Consider the following 15,939-nt stretch of genomic DNA (forward strand, 5'->3'; position numbering starts at 1 on the left):
TCGCTGCATGAAGAGTCGCATGTACTTGGAGCCTGAGCAGCGCAGCAACCATCCATTACACACATACTACCCGGGTAGAACACACACACACTGAAAAGACTTGGAGTGACACGAATACGGATTCGCCTTAACTTTTGACTGGACACATTGAACTTTACCATCAGAACAGCTACAAGCTGAGAGGACAATTTATTTTATTTTTGTTTATTATTATTATTATTTTTTTTTCATTGGGGATTTTGAATCTCAACTGTTCTCAACTTGATTTTGATGTTTCGAGAATAAATATACTTGTGTTTACTACATACTTACCTTCCCTCGCTCCTTGAGACGAATTAGAACACAGTGTTCATCTTAAGTGATCTTAGTGAATCACAGAGGGTTAGACATGCGTTGTGCCACATGCCGGGTTGTAATAGAGGTTGTGTAACCCCAGCGACACAGATGAAAGGCCAATGACCAATAAGGAGGCATCATAGGATAGCCTGGGGATAGATACAAGGAAACAGGGAAACACATAAACACCTCCACTCTTTATCAGATCGCCTTAGGGCTTCTTCAAATATACAACAGAAAAAGACATACCAATGACCTGAAGGTACCGTCGTATCACACTTTGAGGGTCAGGACCCAAGAACACGTACAGGTCCAGGATTCCACCGATAGCCACCCAGGTGAGAGCGGGGGTCGGCTGCAACATCACCTCTGCAGAGAGATTTGGAAAGGGATTCAGCAATAGTTTGCTCACATGCAGGAAATGTGTGTGTGTTATTGGCAAAGATAGCTCTGTACCGATTGCATTGCTGTTGAGAAGAAAAACCCCATGTGCCAAGCCGTCCTCTTCCTGTACTATGTAGAACGGGTGGGAGCCATAGAGGTTAGCATCAGCCTGTAGAGAGAGAAACAAGTACCAACATTTACAAAGCCTGTGTTTTCTCTTTTCTTATTATTTTGCTGTGTTCAGGTCTCTTCTGGGTGTCAGCAAAGAGCTTTTGGACCCCACGTGGGGGCTGTTCATAAGACTCATGTGAGGCGCCATGTCTCTGTTCCAGAGAGTCAGAGATGTCCAGTTAAGGTGCAGGAGGAGCGAGGTGTAATGCTCCCCAAGGCCAGACACAAGGGAGGAGGCCAATGCAGTGGACAGCTGCAGGTACTGGTCAGCAAACAGCAGCGGAGCAACCGTTGTATTCATGCTGGACAGGCAGGACACATGACAATGAACTAACAGGCACTTCATGATGATAATAATGAAGAAACGTATGACATCACTCATATCACACAGTTGTTTTATCCATGGCTCATAAAATCAGCTTGGAAATGAAGACACTCCCTAGTCACTTTATTAGCTCCTGTTTGCTGTATTATTGATATCTGTATTATCTATACAACACATTTTTAATATAATGCAGTCTAGTGCAACACAAAGTGCAAACCAAGACCTCAGTGATAAACATATAGTTCAATTAATACCTCTCTGAGGTTGTCAATGAAATAAATAGCAAATAGAATACACTCATATACTAAAACGATATGGGAAAATGAAATATAGAGAGCTGCAAAATACAAAAGAGAGTGAAACGCATTGAAGTACATGGTACATCAGAGGTGCAGCTGCTTTACTTACATAATTACTTGCTTACTAACCGACTGTATAGCCATCTATGTTACAAATGTTAGAAATGACAAGCATATAAATATGCATTATGAATGCACAATTAAAAGTTCAATTAAGACTTCTACTTATGGCTATACAGACCATCACTGTGATGTCTTCTATAGAAACCATCCTAGAGGATGCAAGTGAACAGAAGTACTCACATCACCCTTCCATTGGATTTGCGCCGCACTATGAAGCCAAATGGGTCAGACTGGTATTCAGTGGTAAAGAGGGCGTCTTGGCTATCAGCTTTGCTCTGAGGAACGTCAGCTGGGAGCTTAACTTCATATCGCTGAGACGATGGGTCCTTTAACTTGAGAGAAAACATACATTATGATTGATGTCATACATTAGAATGAAGAAAGGAGTTCTTCCTTTCTTTCTTTTTCCCATAATTTAGTTATTCACTATACCCAACCCATATTGAGAATTAGTTTTCAATTATAAATCACATATGACTAAACATGGATGTCTTCTTTTCCAGGCTTTTGAGATGTTTTCCTCCTGAATGTGTTTAAATCTGCCACCTCAAAGGCCACACATTTTATATCTTGCAACATATTTGCCACTCAAACTACATCTTTTGACACTTGTACTATTGGGTACTCACAGTGAGGTGCAGGCAGCCTGAAGTCTCCTCCAGGACCTCTAGGTGCAGACTGGAGATGTCTCTGGGGAGATATGAAGGTGTGTCGCGGGTCAGCGTGGCCGCTTCGCCTCTCATGGTGGGGGTGAGGGGACTCATTCTGTACCCGGGGTACACACTGGGGTAGAAGCACCATGGTGGTCCTGCAGAGGTAGGCAGAGGGGCATAGCAGCATCCCCTCTCCTCACACTGCCTCTGGCTCAGGAGCCTGTCCCGGGCGCAGTCGAACCGGTGAGACACCCGATTTGGTTCCCCCTTGGAATTCCTGTTCCCCCTCGAAATGCAATGTTATCTGACTCCGCCCACAGGACCAACCCAAAACAACTGGATCTACGGAAAGCCAAGTGGTACAAAAAGTTTGACGAGTTGCGTAAGAGATTGCGTGCGAAAACGCGATTTTTATTGTTTCTATTATTGTTTATTCTGTTCTTTAAATATACTATTACTTATGTTATGAGTCATTGTATTTAATGTAATATAGTTAATTGCTTTTGTAATATGTCAGATCTGAGTACACGCCTGGGATCTGTTGACTTGTAAATAATAAAAAAAATAATTAAAAAAATAAAAATAAATACCATGCTTTGTTGTTGAATTGGTATCGTGTCAATGCAACAGTTGAAGAGGTCAATCATCACAATGACAATCATGTAGGCCTATAGCTTATTTTATGGGCATGTCGTTCAATAGATATAGATAATGGGTAGGCCTACATTGGCTTTCAGAAAACAATATTTTGTTCGGTGAATTGATCATTGATTTGTGTGAATTCATGAATGAATAGGCATTCTAAGCTACCTAGTTCTTTAAAATCTTATAAATCATGCATTTCTTGTGTGAGGTTTGTCCCATTTCGCTTTCCGTACATCCGGCTGTTTTCACGTTGCGGTTTTTTCCGTATATACGTACGGTAACACAGCAACTACGCACGGATCGTCAGTAAATCGGCGTAAAGGGGAACAGGAACTGGGGGGGAACCAAATCGGGTGTCTCACCGGCTGTCCGGGTCCACGCTGCATTCATTGTCTCTGGAAATATTAGCCTCTCGGGAGATGCCAGGGTGGACTCCCACTGAACGTTTTTCGTGTGCGTTTTCTGGCCTAACCAGTGTGGTCTCGTGGACAGAAACAAAGTTGATATACAAACATGCGGACAGTGCAAACGCGAGAGGGAGCATATTAGCTACCGTGGAGGTTGTTAGCCGTTAGCTAGGAATTAGCTATCCAGCGCTTCAGGGGCTATAGTTTTAGCATTTCTGTCCAACCAGATAACGTGCAGGAAGTGGTATTAAATCATTAGCATTGCAAGGCCACAGAGTAAGTAGTATTTGACTGAAATAAGTTGTCTGCAACAAAAAAAACGCAGTGGACGGAGCTAAGTGGACACAAACATCAAACTAGGGCAAGCATACTAGGACAAAACTAATTCGGCAAAAACTACCACTGCTGCTACTTCCCTTCCTTTCTTTTCCTGTATTCTTTGTGATTTAAAGAAAACAACCTGTGAAATTTCAGTCGTAAAACAAAAAGGTTTCACTCAGGGAAAGCAAATATACATACATACAACAAATGCTATCGAAGTTATTTAAATTATTTAGGCGAACACCTGTAAATCTGATGACCACAGAGAATTCCGTGTGTGTGATCATCAGCGTTATCATCTGTGAAACAAGCTCGTTTATCTCGCCACTTCCTGGTTACAATGTCCAATCAGAGCCAGCCAGAGAACTTTTGGCCAATGGGATACAGCCAAGGGGACATGTGTTCCTCCCAAGACTGTGCTTGTTATTGAGGTGGGCTTACACCGAAATGAGACTCTCTTGAACTTGATATCACCGGCTAGCTCCTCCCGGGCCACTTACTTAAACTGGACGTAAGTAACAAGTGCACCTAGAACCGGCTTCTAGCTTCGGAGGCAGACGTGATTTGATATCAATGCCCGAATTTGAATAGCTTTTATTAGAGTAATACAGAGTATAATGTTAGATAAAACAAACAACGCTGTTATTTTCACATGGTTGTATTCCGTAAAAACTCACTTTAAGTTATGAAATATCTTTAAATTAGGTTGTTTTACCAATCTGCGTAACAATCATGTATTGTCAGTCACAAAACCAGGTGAACTAGTCCAGAACGTTTCAAATTGCAACTAAAATCAGACCCTCATTTTGGGTTCAGAGCTATAATTTCTAAAAGCCTGCGCTCCATGTTCCACTAAAGTCTGTCAGTTGCTGCACTATAAATTAATATCTTCTGAAAGGTGATCACTATCAGTAGAATTTTAACGATCAATGCAGTTTTTTCAAGGAATGCCGACATAAAATTGAAGAAAACAAGTTTATTGTATTTGGTGACATGCACCACAGTTTGCAATCAAACATTTGTTCATGTTACTATCAAAAATAGATCATTCAATGTAAGTATATCAAATAAAAAGTATAGCAATAAATGAAGAGGAATTGTTTCATTTTTAAGGACAAGTGTGTTTTCATAATTTGTATAAAGCACATAAAACCACTAAATTCCACACTTTACTACATGTTTTGTGTTGCACATCAATATATTTACACATTCTTCTCCAAATGTTCATCATGTTGCAGTTTATCTGTTTTTTAAAATGTATTGTTAAAACACACAATTTCCATGAAATGGTTCCATTTAATTCCATTGCTTTCCCTGTTGTATCCTGGAAAACAGAAGATTGAGTACGGTTTCCACTATGAACCAAAATTAATCTGCATTTTTTTCTGTCTAGTTCAGTTTCCAAATGACAACACTGATTGGGAAACACACACAAATACTCAATTGCATTAGGAATGCATTTAGTTGCTAGTTGTGAACTGTAGTCCATCTGAACTGGATCTACATACAATCTGAAAATAATAAAAAAGTAAATCATATCATTGCCCATGTTCATATATACACAAAAATGATGTTATTTTTACAACACTAGCTATATTTTTCAGCGAATTTACATGCATATCTATTTCTAAATAATAATAATACATTTAATTTAGAGGCGCCTTTCATGTCACCCAAGGTCACCTTAAAAAGTATAAAATCTTAAATTTTTTAAAAACAAACATGATAAAAACAAGACAGTGTGATAAAAACAAGTGAAGTGCATAGTGTCCAGTTATAGAGTGTAAGCCAATTTGTCTTTGTGTGGGGGGAGGGAGTTCCAGAGCCTGGGTTCTGAGCAGCTGAAGGATTGGGCACCCATGGTACTGAGGCGCGATGTGGGGATGGTTAATAGTCCAGCAGAGGTTGAGCGGAGGGAGCAGGAGGGAGTGTATTCGTGAAGGAGGTCGCAGAGGTAAGTGGGGGCTAGGTTGTTGAGAGCTTTGTAGGTGAGGAGGAGGTTTTTGTAGTGGATGCGGTATTGTACCGGGAGCAAGTGAAGTTGGGTGAGAACAGGGGTGATGTGGTCAGCTGATTTGGTGCGGGTGATGATCTGGGCGGCTGAATTCTGAATGACTTGCAGTCTGTTGATGAGTTTGGTGGGGATTCCAGTGAGGAGGGCATTGCAGTAATCGATGTGTGATGTGACAAATAAGTGAACCAAGAGGGTAAAATGCATATATAAATACCAAACTTAGCTTTGTGTTTTGACCAGAATTTTTTTTTTCCCAATTGTTCTTGCTCTTGAGGTGGATGAGGTGGATTCTAGGCCCATGCTTCAGGAACATGATCATTGTTAAAAAACAAACTACTGTTTCACAATGATGTTGTAGGCAACAGGGCCTCTGAATGTGAATCCCAGGTAGAACGTGATGTTTTCATTGCTATGAGGCACTGATGGTACATGGAGAGGCACTATACTGAACTTCCTTTTCTTGGGGCCTTCAAGGTACACCACTCCATCTTCAGTCCATCCAGACACACATTTCAGCATTGTGGCAATCTCAGGCTTTTTCCAGGCCTCACCCCTAAACCACTTCATGCGTTTCTCAGAGACTGAGATCCCCTGTGTGACTTTTTCAATTCTTTTCTTGTGGACAAATCTATCCAGTCCATTGCCATTGCCCAGAAAAAAATGGGTGTAAATTCTTCTTCTCCGCTGAGGAATGTCCTTCTTCTTGGTCCAGTAGTCTTTTTCGAGGTTTTCAACAGGTTCTTGCACGATTTCATATTTGGTTTCTTCCTCGTGATCGGTGTCTTCATCCTGTGGCCAGAATAGCAAGGTAAGCATGAACAGGGCACTTGGAAAACATTTCCTTTTATCAGTTGGGAACTGATGGCAAAGTGCCTGCAGATCTTTCAGAGAAACTACCTGTTGAGTTTGTGGTGACAGGCAGTTCAGAGTAAGGTGGGCCATTATGTAATTGATGATATCCCTTTGACCAAATTTAGCTGTTTTTGGATTGCTGGGGTAGAGAGAAAGGATGGTCTCGAGAAGACGTGCCGCCTCCCTATGGTCAGTTAGCTTTGACAGAATGGATGTTATGTTACCCCCACCAAGATGATAGATGATCATGCGTTTTTGGAAAGGAGTTAGATTGGCTGGGTCGAATTGCCCCTGATGTGCAGTAGAATAAGATTCACTGAAGTACTTCCCGTACTCTGAAGATTTCTTTGCCAACCATTTAAGTGGATGGCTTATCTTCTCTTCAGGACTTTCAGGGGTCTCTTCTCCATCTAAACCAATGTCTGTCTGGAAGTAACTGAGGTCCTCTGATATCCATTCCAAGGCATCTTGCATCGTCTTGTTGAGTTCTTTCAACCGGCCATGAAATGGTTCCCAGGCATCTTTAACTTCCTCAGGAATGTACTCTGTTAACAGGTACTTCATGCACTCTGAATGGCCATTGGTTCGGTTTGCAGAAACTTGCAATGAAGAGATCAGTTTGAGCAGGCTGCATCCCACTTCAACTTCAGAGAAAAACCCTAGGCTGAGTTGTTGGGCAGCTGATTGGCTGCTGTGTCTGCCCAGTATTTTGCCTCTTCGAACTTTTCATAAGTGTAATGAAGACGAGCAAGTTGTTGTGCAAAGAATCGACATTTAAGGAAACGCTCAAAAGCTTTCTTGAGTAACTCCATTGCTTTGTCTGGGCTTTTCTCAATTTCACACACGTGCTCAATGAAAGGAGAGCAAAAGCTATCATATTCGTCACCTTTCCTTTTCCTCGATCGCCTCATAAAAAGTGCTCTCAAAAATGACCGATATTCGTCCCTTCCAAATCTGTGCTCAAAAAGCATGTCATCACAGAGCAAATCCATTGCCAAATTGCTTTGGGTCTGCTGGTTCCCCAACAGCTGTTGGAGAATTTCCTTTGCAACGAGTGGGTGGATGATTCGGATTGATTCAATGTGCTTATTTTCATCTCTAAGGTGCAAGAACACTAGTTTAGCCTGATCACTGAGGGATTTCTCAAACCCATCCTGGCGAAACCTTTCCAGGTGAATTGTGAATGCAAGCAAGTCTTGACAATGGGACTGAGAGATGAAAGAGTTTTGAACATAGGTGTTCAGCAGTGCCACATAGAGAATGAGGCGAGTGACAACAGATTGACGGTTAATGCCTTGGAGCAAATGTTCCACAAACTCTTGAACGTACTTCTCATTGAATCCTTCACTCATCAAAACAAACGTCAGGATGAATTTCGGTGCATATCGTTCCTCAAGCGCCTCTCGTTTTCTGGCAAACTTTCTCGTCTCCTGATCAGACAGTGCGTGAGTGACAGACACATTCTGTAATGGAGACTCCTTGCATCTCTTCTCTGGGTCATGGGATCGTCTGCAGCTCAACAAGATGAAACACAGAGTTCCATACTGGATTCTTTTGGTGTTAACAGCAACCTCAAGTTCGTTCCTGAGATCATCCAGATATTCTTTGTCCAAGTGTTCAATGAGGAGAAGCACAGGAAGACACGTCTGTGGATCTTTTTCCTCATATTCTCTTAGTTCAACTGAATGTTGCGCCACAACAGCAGCTGAGTATGAAGGCTTCACAAGAGCACACCTAAGATCTTTCCTGTTGTTCCACAGCACCTGTCTTGCCACAGTGCTCCCACCACTTCCTGGATGGTGGTAGATGTTTATACTGTTTACCGGAGTTTGATCTGCATTCCACTTCAAAGCTTTGTTGAGAAGTTTGGAAACCTCTTTATATGCATCTCTTTCAATTATCTCTCCAACATACCCGTGCTCAGCAAGCCAGAAATTCAACCAGTTTATTCTCCCGCCACGGTAGAACTGATGGTCAATGTTTTCCTTCTCCTCCTCGATGAATTCTTTTCTTGTTTCATCGCAATGATCGACTGTCAGAATTTCCAGAGGATACATCTGTTCCTCTTTGTGCGTTTCAAGAAGACATGTCCCTTTCACAAAGACCGGCAAGTGTTTGCTGGCACATGCTTTTACAGGTTGTATTTTCTGCAGCGTTGCATTAATGTGACTCATTTTCATCCCGACAATACTGGAATTGTCCAGAGTTTCTTTTCCACATGACCCCTCTGCAAAGCTTTGCCACTTCTGGAAGTTTTTCTCTGATTCACAGATGCAGATGATGTCTTCATGGCCTTCCATGTCAGTGAAAAACTCATTAAAGGTGTGCAAGAGTGGTTTCTCAACTGGTGATGTGAGAAGAAAGATGACCTGGAATGTCCCTTTTGGCAAGATCTGTTTACAGATCAAAGACACAGATTCCCGCAGTAAAGTCATTTTTGTCTTGATCCAAGTCATTTCGTCGCACGAAGCTTCATTTCCTTTGAAGTCGCAACGGCCATTACAAAAGATCCAACTTGTTTGCTCAAACAGATGCAAGTGGCTCGTGAATTCTTTGATGCTCATGTCACCGGGCATCCTGTAACTTTGCAGAGAATGCATGTTTGCAACGCGATGCTGAAGGTATTTACTGCAAAGACCTTTGATCTTTGAGTCTGGGTCGAAGTCAAACACACAGAACACGGCCATGTTAAGCAGCCAATCAATGTTGCAAAGGTCATCAGGGTTGAATTTGTTTGTGACGAATATGAACCATTTATCTTTCTCGATGAATTTCTTCCCACACGTCATTAGCATGTTGAGTTTCCTTCCGAGGTCTTGGGAGGAGTCTGGAGCACACCGGAATTGATTCTTCTCTGCTTCCTCTCTTAGGGCATCCCGATCTTTGACTCGCTCGTAGAAATCACTTATGTCTTTGTGTATCACTGGCTCCGTTTTTGATCCCACCCTCCGCAGGATCGTTTCTGTCTCAAATTCTACTTTGTTCGACGTCTCTTTGAAGTTTGGCAGACGAACTTCATACACCTTGCCCTTAACGATACTTATTAAAGGCATGATGTCAACCTCGACCACATACCTCTTTTCTGTAGTATTTTGATCTGTAACCTCAATGAACCTTGGCGGGCGTACACACTGGCGTACGTGCTCCGCGCCAGAGGAGAAACTCCTTTCAATGTAGTCCAAAGCATCTACATAAATGTCTTTGTCTCGCACAGGGATGCCAATTATCTCACCGTGCACATATCCTGCGTCCTCCTCGCGGTCCATAACACCAAAGTGTATTGTACCGTTCGTTCTGATATTCATACAGCCAGTCGCAAATTTAAGGACCTCTTTGGCAAACTTAGCTTGGAGTCTTGTGCGTTCCAACTCAGCTGCCACAGAAAGAGACTTGAATTCATGGCACGGAGATATCAAATTATAAGCCCCCGATTCCGGTTGCAGGAGTCTGTGCTTCACATATAAGGAATCAATCCCTTCTTGATCAAATGGCCGCAGTCTGCAGTCTTCCTTTGACATCAACACTTCTTCCTGAGCTGTTTGTCTGTCCTTTAAGATCACTTGATCTCCCTCAGGAATCTGTGCTGGAGGACCTTCGCTTGTTGTGGGAAGAGATGTTGGATTACTGTTTTTCTGTTCCAAAACTTTTTTGGTGTTTTTCTTCTTCTCTTGGGACTTTTGCTTGGAATTGATGAGTTCATCTCTCTTTTGAATAATGAAATGAGCAGGCCCTGATTTCATGGAAATCTTTGACTTCAAAAAGTCCTCATCCAGTACAAGAAGGATTTTTCCATCTACTTCTTCCTCATAGAGCTTTTCTATGTACTGCTCCTTAATTCCAATGGACCTTAGCCAGTCGCTTACTTGAGATTCAGTCCATCCCTTGGGGGACTGCTCAAGTTCATCAGCTGTATGGTGAGAAAGGACAGAAAAGTGCAAAAGGTTTGATTAGAAATAAATAAATAATCAGAGAAGCACTATGGTTGTCTTCCACACTTCAGGCACAGTATTCAAATTCATTGTGATGCACCTGTGTTGCATAATGGTGAGCACAGGTGGCAAAAGTCAAACACAAGTAAAGCACAGGTGTCACTGGTTGAACACAACAACTCAAAATTGATCACACTTGTGGCTAACGATGTGAGGGAACATATATTCAGAGAGCACTGGTTTGTGAGGCACTACAATGGATAGAAATCTGAGAGGAGGAGTTCGTGTGAGAGGTGGTCGAGGTGGTCAGGGAAGACAGAGAACAGTTATATCTGATGAAATCAGAGCTACTGTGATTGACCATGTTCTTGTCCATGGTATCAGCATGAGGGAGGCCGGACAAAGGGTACAACCAAACATCAGTAGATTCACTGTGTCCACCATAATCCGAAGATTTAGAGAAGAGAACAGGTGATTACCTTTTTTGACATTATAGTATGTAAATGTTGACAGCAATTACTGTATGACTATACTATATACTGTACCACAGTATACTGTAAGTAAATATGTGTTTCAGTACATCACTGTGCCAATGTACTGTAGTATTGTAATGGAGGGTTAGTCTAACTGTTTGTAGGCCTAGTATTCCATGTATATTTTTGTACTTTGTTTACGTAGACTTACTGTATACAAGTGCTAAATGCACAAAATTTCTGTTAGTTTTTGTACTGTACAAGTGTGACACGGCACATTAAATTGAGGTCATAGAGAAAGCATAGCGGGAAATAGGCATGAAAGTGGGGAAACGTAAATGCAATGCATACGTGGATTGTGTGTAGAAAGGCATGTATATATTTCCTGTTATGTGTGTTAATTTTCCTCTGTGAAAAGGTGGTATGATGGTGGTTATTTCAAGTTAGGCTCCTGTTTTCCCGTGCGTCGGTGAAGGTGTACCAAAAACTTTTTATTATGGAGGGGTGCGCTGGAGCCGGGGCGACCAAAAAAACGGAATCTGGGGAGTAGCAGGAGTGTGTGAGCGTGGCACCAGCATTGTCTGCAGCTACTGATAAATAAATAAAAACATTCCTTCGATTGGCGTAAACGGCCGAAATCGCGTCTGGGGAGTGATGACATGAACTTTATTTTTCTTTCATTTAATTTTGGTTCTCCTGTTTCGGTGCGCCACCAAGAAACGGGCGCATCACGCTGGGATTCCCGGATTACACGTCGGCTCCAAACATTTTGTGGATTATATTTTTTTGTTTCCTGGACAGTGGATTATTCCGAGGCAGCGGTCCCCTGAAAGCTCCGGGATTGGGACTCTGTTGTGCCAGGTTTGGTTGCGTCAACGTGGACTCAGTTTATTTCTGGACTGCACGAGTGGGGAACTGGGGGTTATATGTATGCAATACCTTGTTTTGGGGGAGTGTTTAATACAGGCACCGAGCGCGCGTAATGGTCGGGATGTGGCGACGTGTCATTATTGTTCTTACGTGGTCTCCTGAGTTCCATTATTAGGAAGGCAGGCTTCGTCTAGTAGGGACGAACGAATATTATTTCTTCAGGCATTGGACGTTTTTTTATTTGTTTATTTACATTGTAGAGGGTACCACCTGTCTAATAGTATCGCTTTCATCCCAAAAGAATCTTTTGTGCATATTAACGTCTCAACTAAATATATATGGTTGAATTGTTATACAAGTGCTACGTGTAAATGCAAAGGATTTCTGTTTGTTTTTGTACTGTACAAGTGCTACGTGTAAATGCACAGGATTTTTTACTATGTACAAGTGCTAAATAAACAGTTTTTTTGTTTTGCAACATGCATTTAGGCTACAGTGAACAATTAACATTTATTTATACAGCTTCATGTCCTGAGCATTGTGTTTTCTATTTTTCTATGTAGTGTTTAGTGACTGCTCTGTAGTGTTTTTAATTTTGATTGACTCGGGGCACGATTTGACAACATAGTTCAGTTTTGAGCACTGATTGAACTGTTTTGAGGTGAGAGTTCAGTTTTGGGCACAGATTAAACTGTTTTGAGTTGAAAGTTTGGTTTTGCAAGAAGAGTTTGAGGTTTTGTGAATGTAGCTTGAAAATTGGGTTTTGTGTTCACAGTTTAGAGAAAAGGAGAGCAGCTTTCGAGAAATGTGTCTTAGCAATCGAGAAAAACTGTAAATGAGAAAATACTCATTTAATCTCTTTATTCCTGTTTACAATCATTTACATGATGTGTTAAGAAATGACCAATGTGTATGGGAACTGACAAAAATGGTAACACTTGAAATGTATTGGAGCCAATTCCTTAGTTTGCAATTACTTTATTTCTTATATAGTTTTACCATTCTGTAATGGTTTAAAGAGAGAGAGAGAGAGAGAGAGAGAGAGAGAGAGAGAGAGAGAGAGAGTGTGTGTGTGTGTGAGAGAGTGTGTGTGTGAGAGAGAGCGAGAGAGAGAGAGTGTGTGTGTGTGTGTATTCATGGCTTTTGAGTGTAACCTCTGCAGGTCAGTGCATAAAGGAGAGGTGCTGCCACCTAGTGGTGTGGCTGACTGAAGCAACACACAGTTTTTAAGCCCTCTGCAGTTTGCTTGCCTGGTTATTTTGCATCGTTGTTTACCATAATATTATAAGTAATATAATTTAGCTTATATATGAACCAATAATCAGATGTTTTTGAATCGCATCGGGATATTCCATTTTTTCACAAGCAAACAATTGTCTATTATCTCTCTCAGCGCAAGAGAGACTAACACATATGGACATCAAGTGATGAAGTGAAGGAAGCACTCGACATATCCTTCCTGTTTTGTTATTGTGGCGTTAGTAACGCTGTACGCAATACTGCGATACTTCCCTGTTAATAGTCTGCAATTTATGAATACTAAGGTGTTGCACATACTAATACATGTCACACAGTGTTGTGGTGCCTAAATATAATGTTGGTGAGGAGCTTCGACTGGTGCAACCTGATCAGCTAGTTACTTACTTACCTAGCCACAGAGCCATTTATAGGTGTGGCCCTCTCGATGCAGCCAAAAATGTTCATATCACAGGACACATATCACAGTCTCCGGCCACTTGTACTGAAAAGAAGGACGGACGTCTCATAAAACACTTCACTCACTCACCCATGATTTTTGCTCTCCTTTCTTCGTCACATAATCAACATTGGTTTTTAGGATCATCACATTCCATCTGCAAGATATAAGATCATTCTTCATTACTGCCAGGGCAGCGGAGAAAGACATTTTGACATGTGTGGAAGAGACGGGTCCAATCTGAATCAATTCATATTATAATAGCAAGAAGAACAATACACCAAGTACAATGTCTCTGATCTGTATCTTGAGGTTTACATGACTTTAAAGAAATGTGGTGTCTGTATAACCAAATGAGTAGCGGGGATGATACATTTTACATTTCAATGTTACGCTCTTATCTGACCGGTTTCCTCTACAGACAATATAGAGAGAGACACAGAGAGAGAGAGAGAGAGAGAGAGAGAGAGAGAGCCCTTTCACATACAATTAATCATGAGTCATTGTTAATATACAAATATTTGCTTTAAAAACATAGGGAGTGTAGAGTCCTGAAACGAAAAAAAAAAAATACAAACGTTTATTTTCCCAGATATGCTGTGATTGTCTTCTGGAACGACGTTATTAATTAGTTAATATCCCCTAAAGACCAATGTTAGAAACATAAACTGGTGGGAGCACAAATCAGTCCCAACTCAAAAATCTTCTGTTCCCGCCTACTTTCCAACATGTCCCCGCTCCGCCCGTCTACATTATATATAATACATAAATACATACATTATCCTTACCTTGGATTAACAGCGACAGAGTAACGTCAAACACAGACTGCTGCTTCTTCTTCACTGGACCTCACGATAACAGTCTGCTTGGCTGCACCTACTGCACCTGCGCAGCTCGAACTCGCACAGGTTTCATTTTATGGAGAAATGCATTGAAGGTCCAGGACAAGTTGAAACAGCGGTTCCGCATACCACACTGCCACTGCGTCATCAAAATCAAATGTGTTCAAATGTTCTTATGTAAATGTGACAGTAGGACCATAATAATAATGATAATAATGATGATGATAATAATAATAATAATAATAATAATAATAATAATAATAATAATAATAATAATAATAATAATCCCATGTTTAAAAGTCCTGCATTGATAAAGAGGAAGAGCCCAAATTGTACTTAAGTAATATCGTTTAGGAGAGTATTGCAACCACAGAGATTTTAAAGTGACAAAAGAAAAAGAAAAAAAAAAGGAACCTGTTTTCAAATAATTACAATAATATTTCTGTCTTGGTTTAAGATAAGACAGCGTTTATTCCATTAGAGCACAACTTTGGTTCCAAAAGCAGGGTTGTGAAGGTGGTTTGGGTCACCATTTCTTCCACAATTATGTGTAGAATAGTGGCATATACAGTGGTATATCCAATTTATTAGTCTGTAACGCAACTAAATGTGGGAAGACACCATTTCAATTTAAGATGAATTAACTTCAACAGAGGGCCGAGTGAGTCTTAAAGCTGCTTACAGCATCTGTAAATAAACGTGCGCTGAATGTAACTGACTTCTTTTAGGCACGACTTGTAGTTAAATATTCCATATTCCTCAATTCCCATCGTCAGATACAGCAAGATCAATCAACAAGCAAAATGTTAGTATAAAAAAAATATAGAATTTAATGTGCAAGTCATCAACTTCACTTTGACACCATTGACAAGTTATTAAATGAGAGTTCTGCAGCCTGACCTCTAAGACTCATATTTGTCCACATAATCACATGAGATTGAAAGTACATACCGTTTTCAGGTGGCGCCCTGAACAACCTTTGGAACAGTCTGCTATTACCGTGTCAGCGCAATAGTCTTGATTGACAAAAGAGAAGCAGTCTAGCAGCATTAACTGGAATCAAGCACATTTAGCATAGTCAATTTTAAAGATCTGTAACAATACCGTACAGCAATATCTTTAAAAAAAAAAAGAAAAAGAAAAAAAGGCACATCGGCCACATCAAGTGATTTATAATCAAGGATTCAAATTCTGAATCAGTTTATACAAAAAAATACATACAGTATCTAGCGGTGGATCCCAGGCACTGCAGGCCTGGTCCTCACCAGCTGACGGTGCTGCAACCAAATCCCACTTTGTGTCCACTCTTGAAGGCAATTGCCCCTCCCGTCTGTGCTGGGTCTACCTGACTCTGGTTCAGTTCACACTGGTTCATTGTCAAGTGTAGAAGGATGTGGTGGTGGGAGCGTCTCCGACTCACTGGGTTCTCTTTGCCTGAGAGGATCTGAGAATACATCCCTACCTTGTTTCTCATCGCACACAGCAGGTCTCTAACCGACCCACCCTTATAGGAGCGGAATTTCCGCAGATCTGCCAAAGAAGAGAAAAACATACACATTTTTATATACATTTGAGTCTCTATCAATATTTTCAAAGTCC

At 41.1% G+C, this 15,939-nt stretch overlaps 2 protein-coding genes across 2 annotated transcripts; both read right to left on the minus strand.

Annotated features, from left to right (window-relative positions):
• Positions 1 to 85: 85 nt before the first annotated feature.
• On the minus strand, positions 86 to 2,402 carry LOC311031441 (lysosomal alpha-glucosidase-like; the record flags this gene model as incomplete). The annotated part of the gene is made up of 6 exons (XM_084037753.1): positions 86 to 485; positions 586 to 705; positions 793 to 889; positions 1,028 to 1,193; positions 1,819 to 1,970; positions 2,268 to 2,402. 6 exons carry the CDS (start codon positions 2,400 to 2,402, stop codon positions 373 to 375), a joined length of 783 nt encoding a protein of 260 aa, XP_083893879.1. The 3' UTR covers positions 86 to 372.
• Positions 2,403 to 7,159: 4,757 nt separating this feature from the next.
• On the minus strand, positions 7,160 to 14,351 carry LOC311031244 (sterile alpha motif domain-containing protein 9-like). Its single transcript, XM_084037430.1, has 3 exons — positions 14,287 to 14,351; positions 13,589 to 13,655; positions 7,160 to 10,437 (listed from the first exon to the last, which is right to left on the minus strand). The coding sequence occupies exons 2-3, from the start codon at positions 13,590 to 13,592 to the stop codon at positions 7,190 to 7,192; spliced, it is 3,252 nt and encodes a 1,083-aa protein (XP_083893556.1). The 5' UTR covers positions 13,593 to 13,655; positions 14,287 to 14,351; the 3' UTR covers positions 7,160 to 7,189.
• Between the last annotated feature and the right edge of the window lie 1,588 nt (positions 14,352 to 15,939).

The sequence above is a fragment of the Eutrigla gurnardus genome (genome assembly GCF_963514095.1).
Source record: "Eutrigla gurnardus genome assembly, chromosome: 20".
NCBI lineage: Eukaryota > Metazoa > Chordata > Actinopteri > Perciformes > Triglidae > Eutrigla > Eutrigla gurnardus.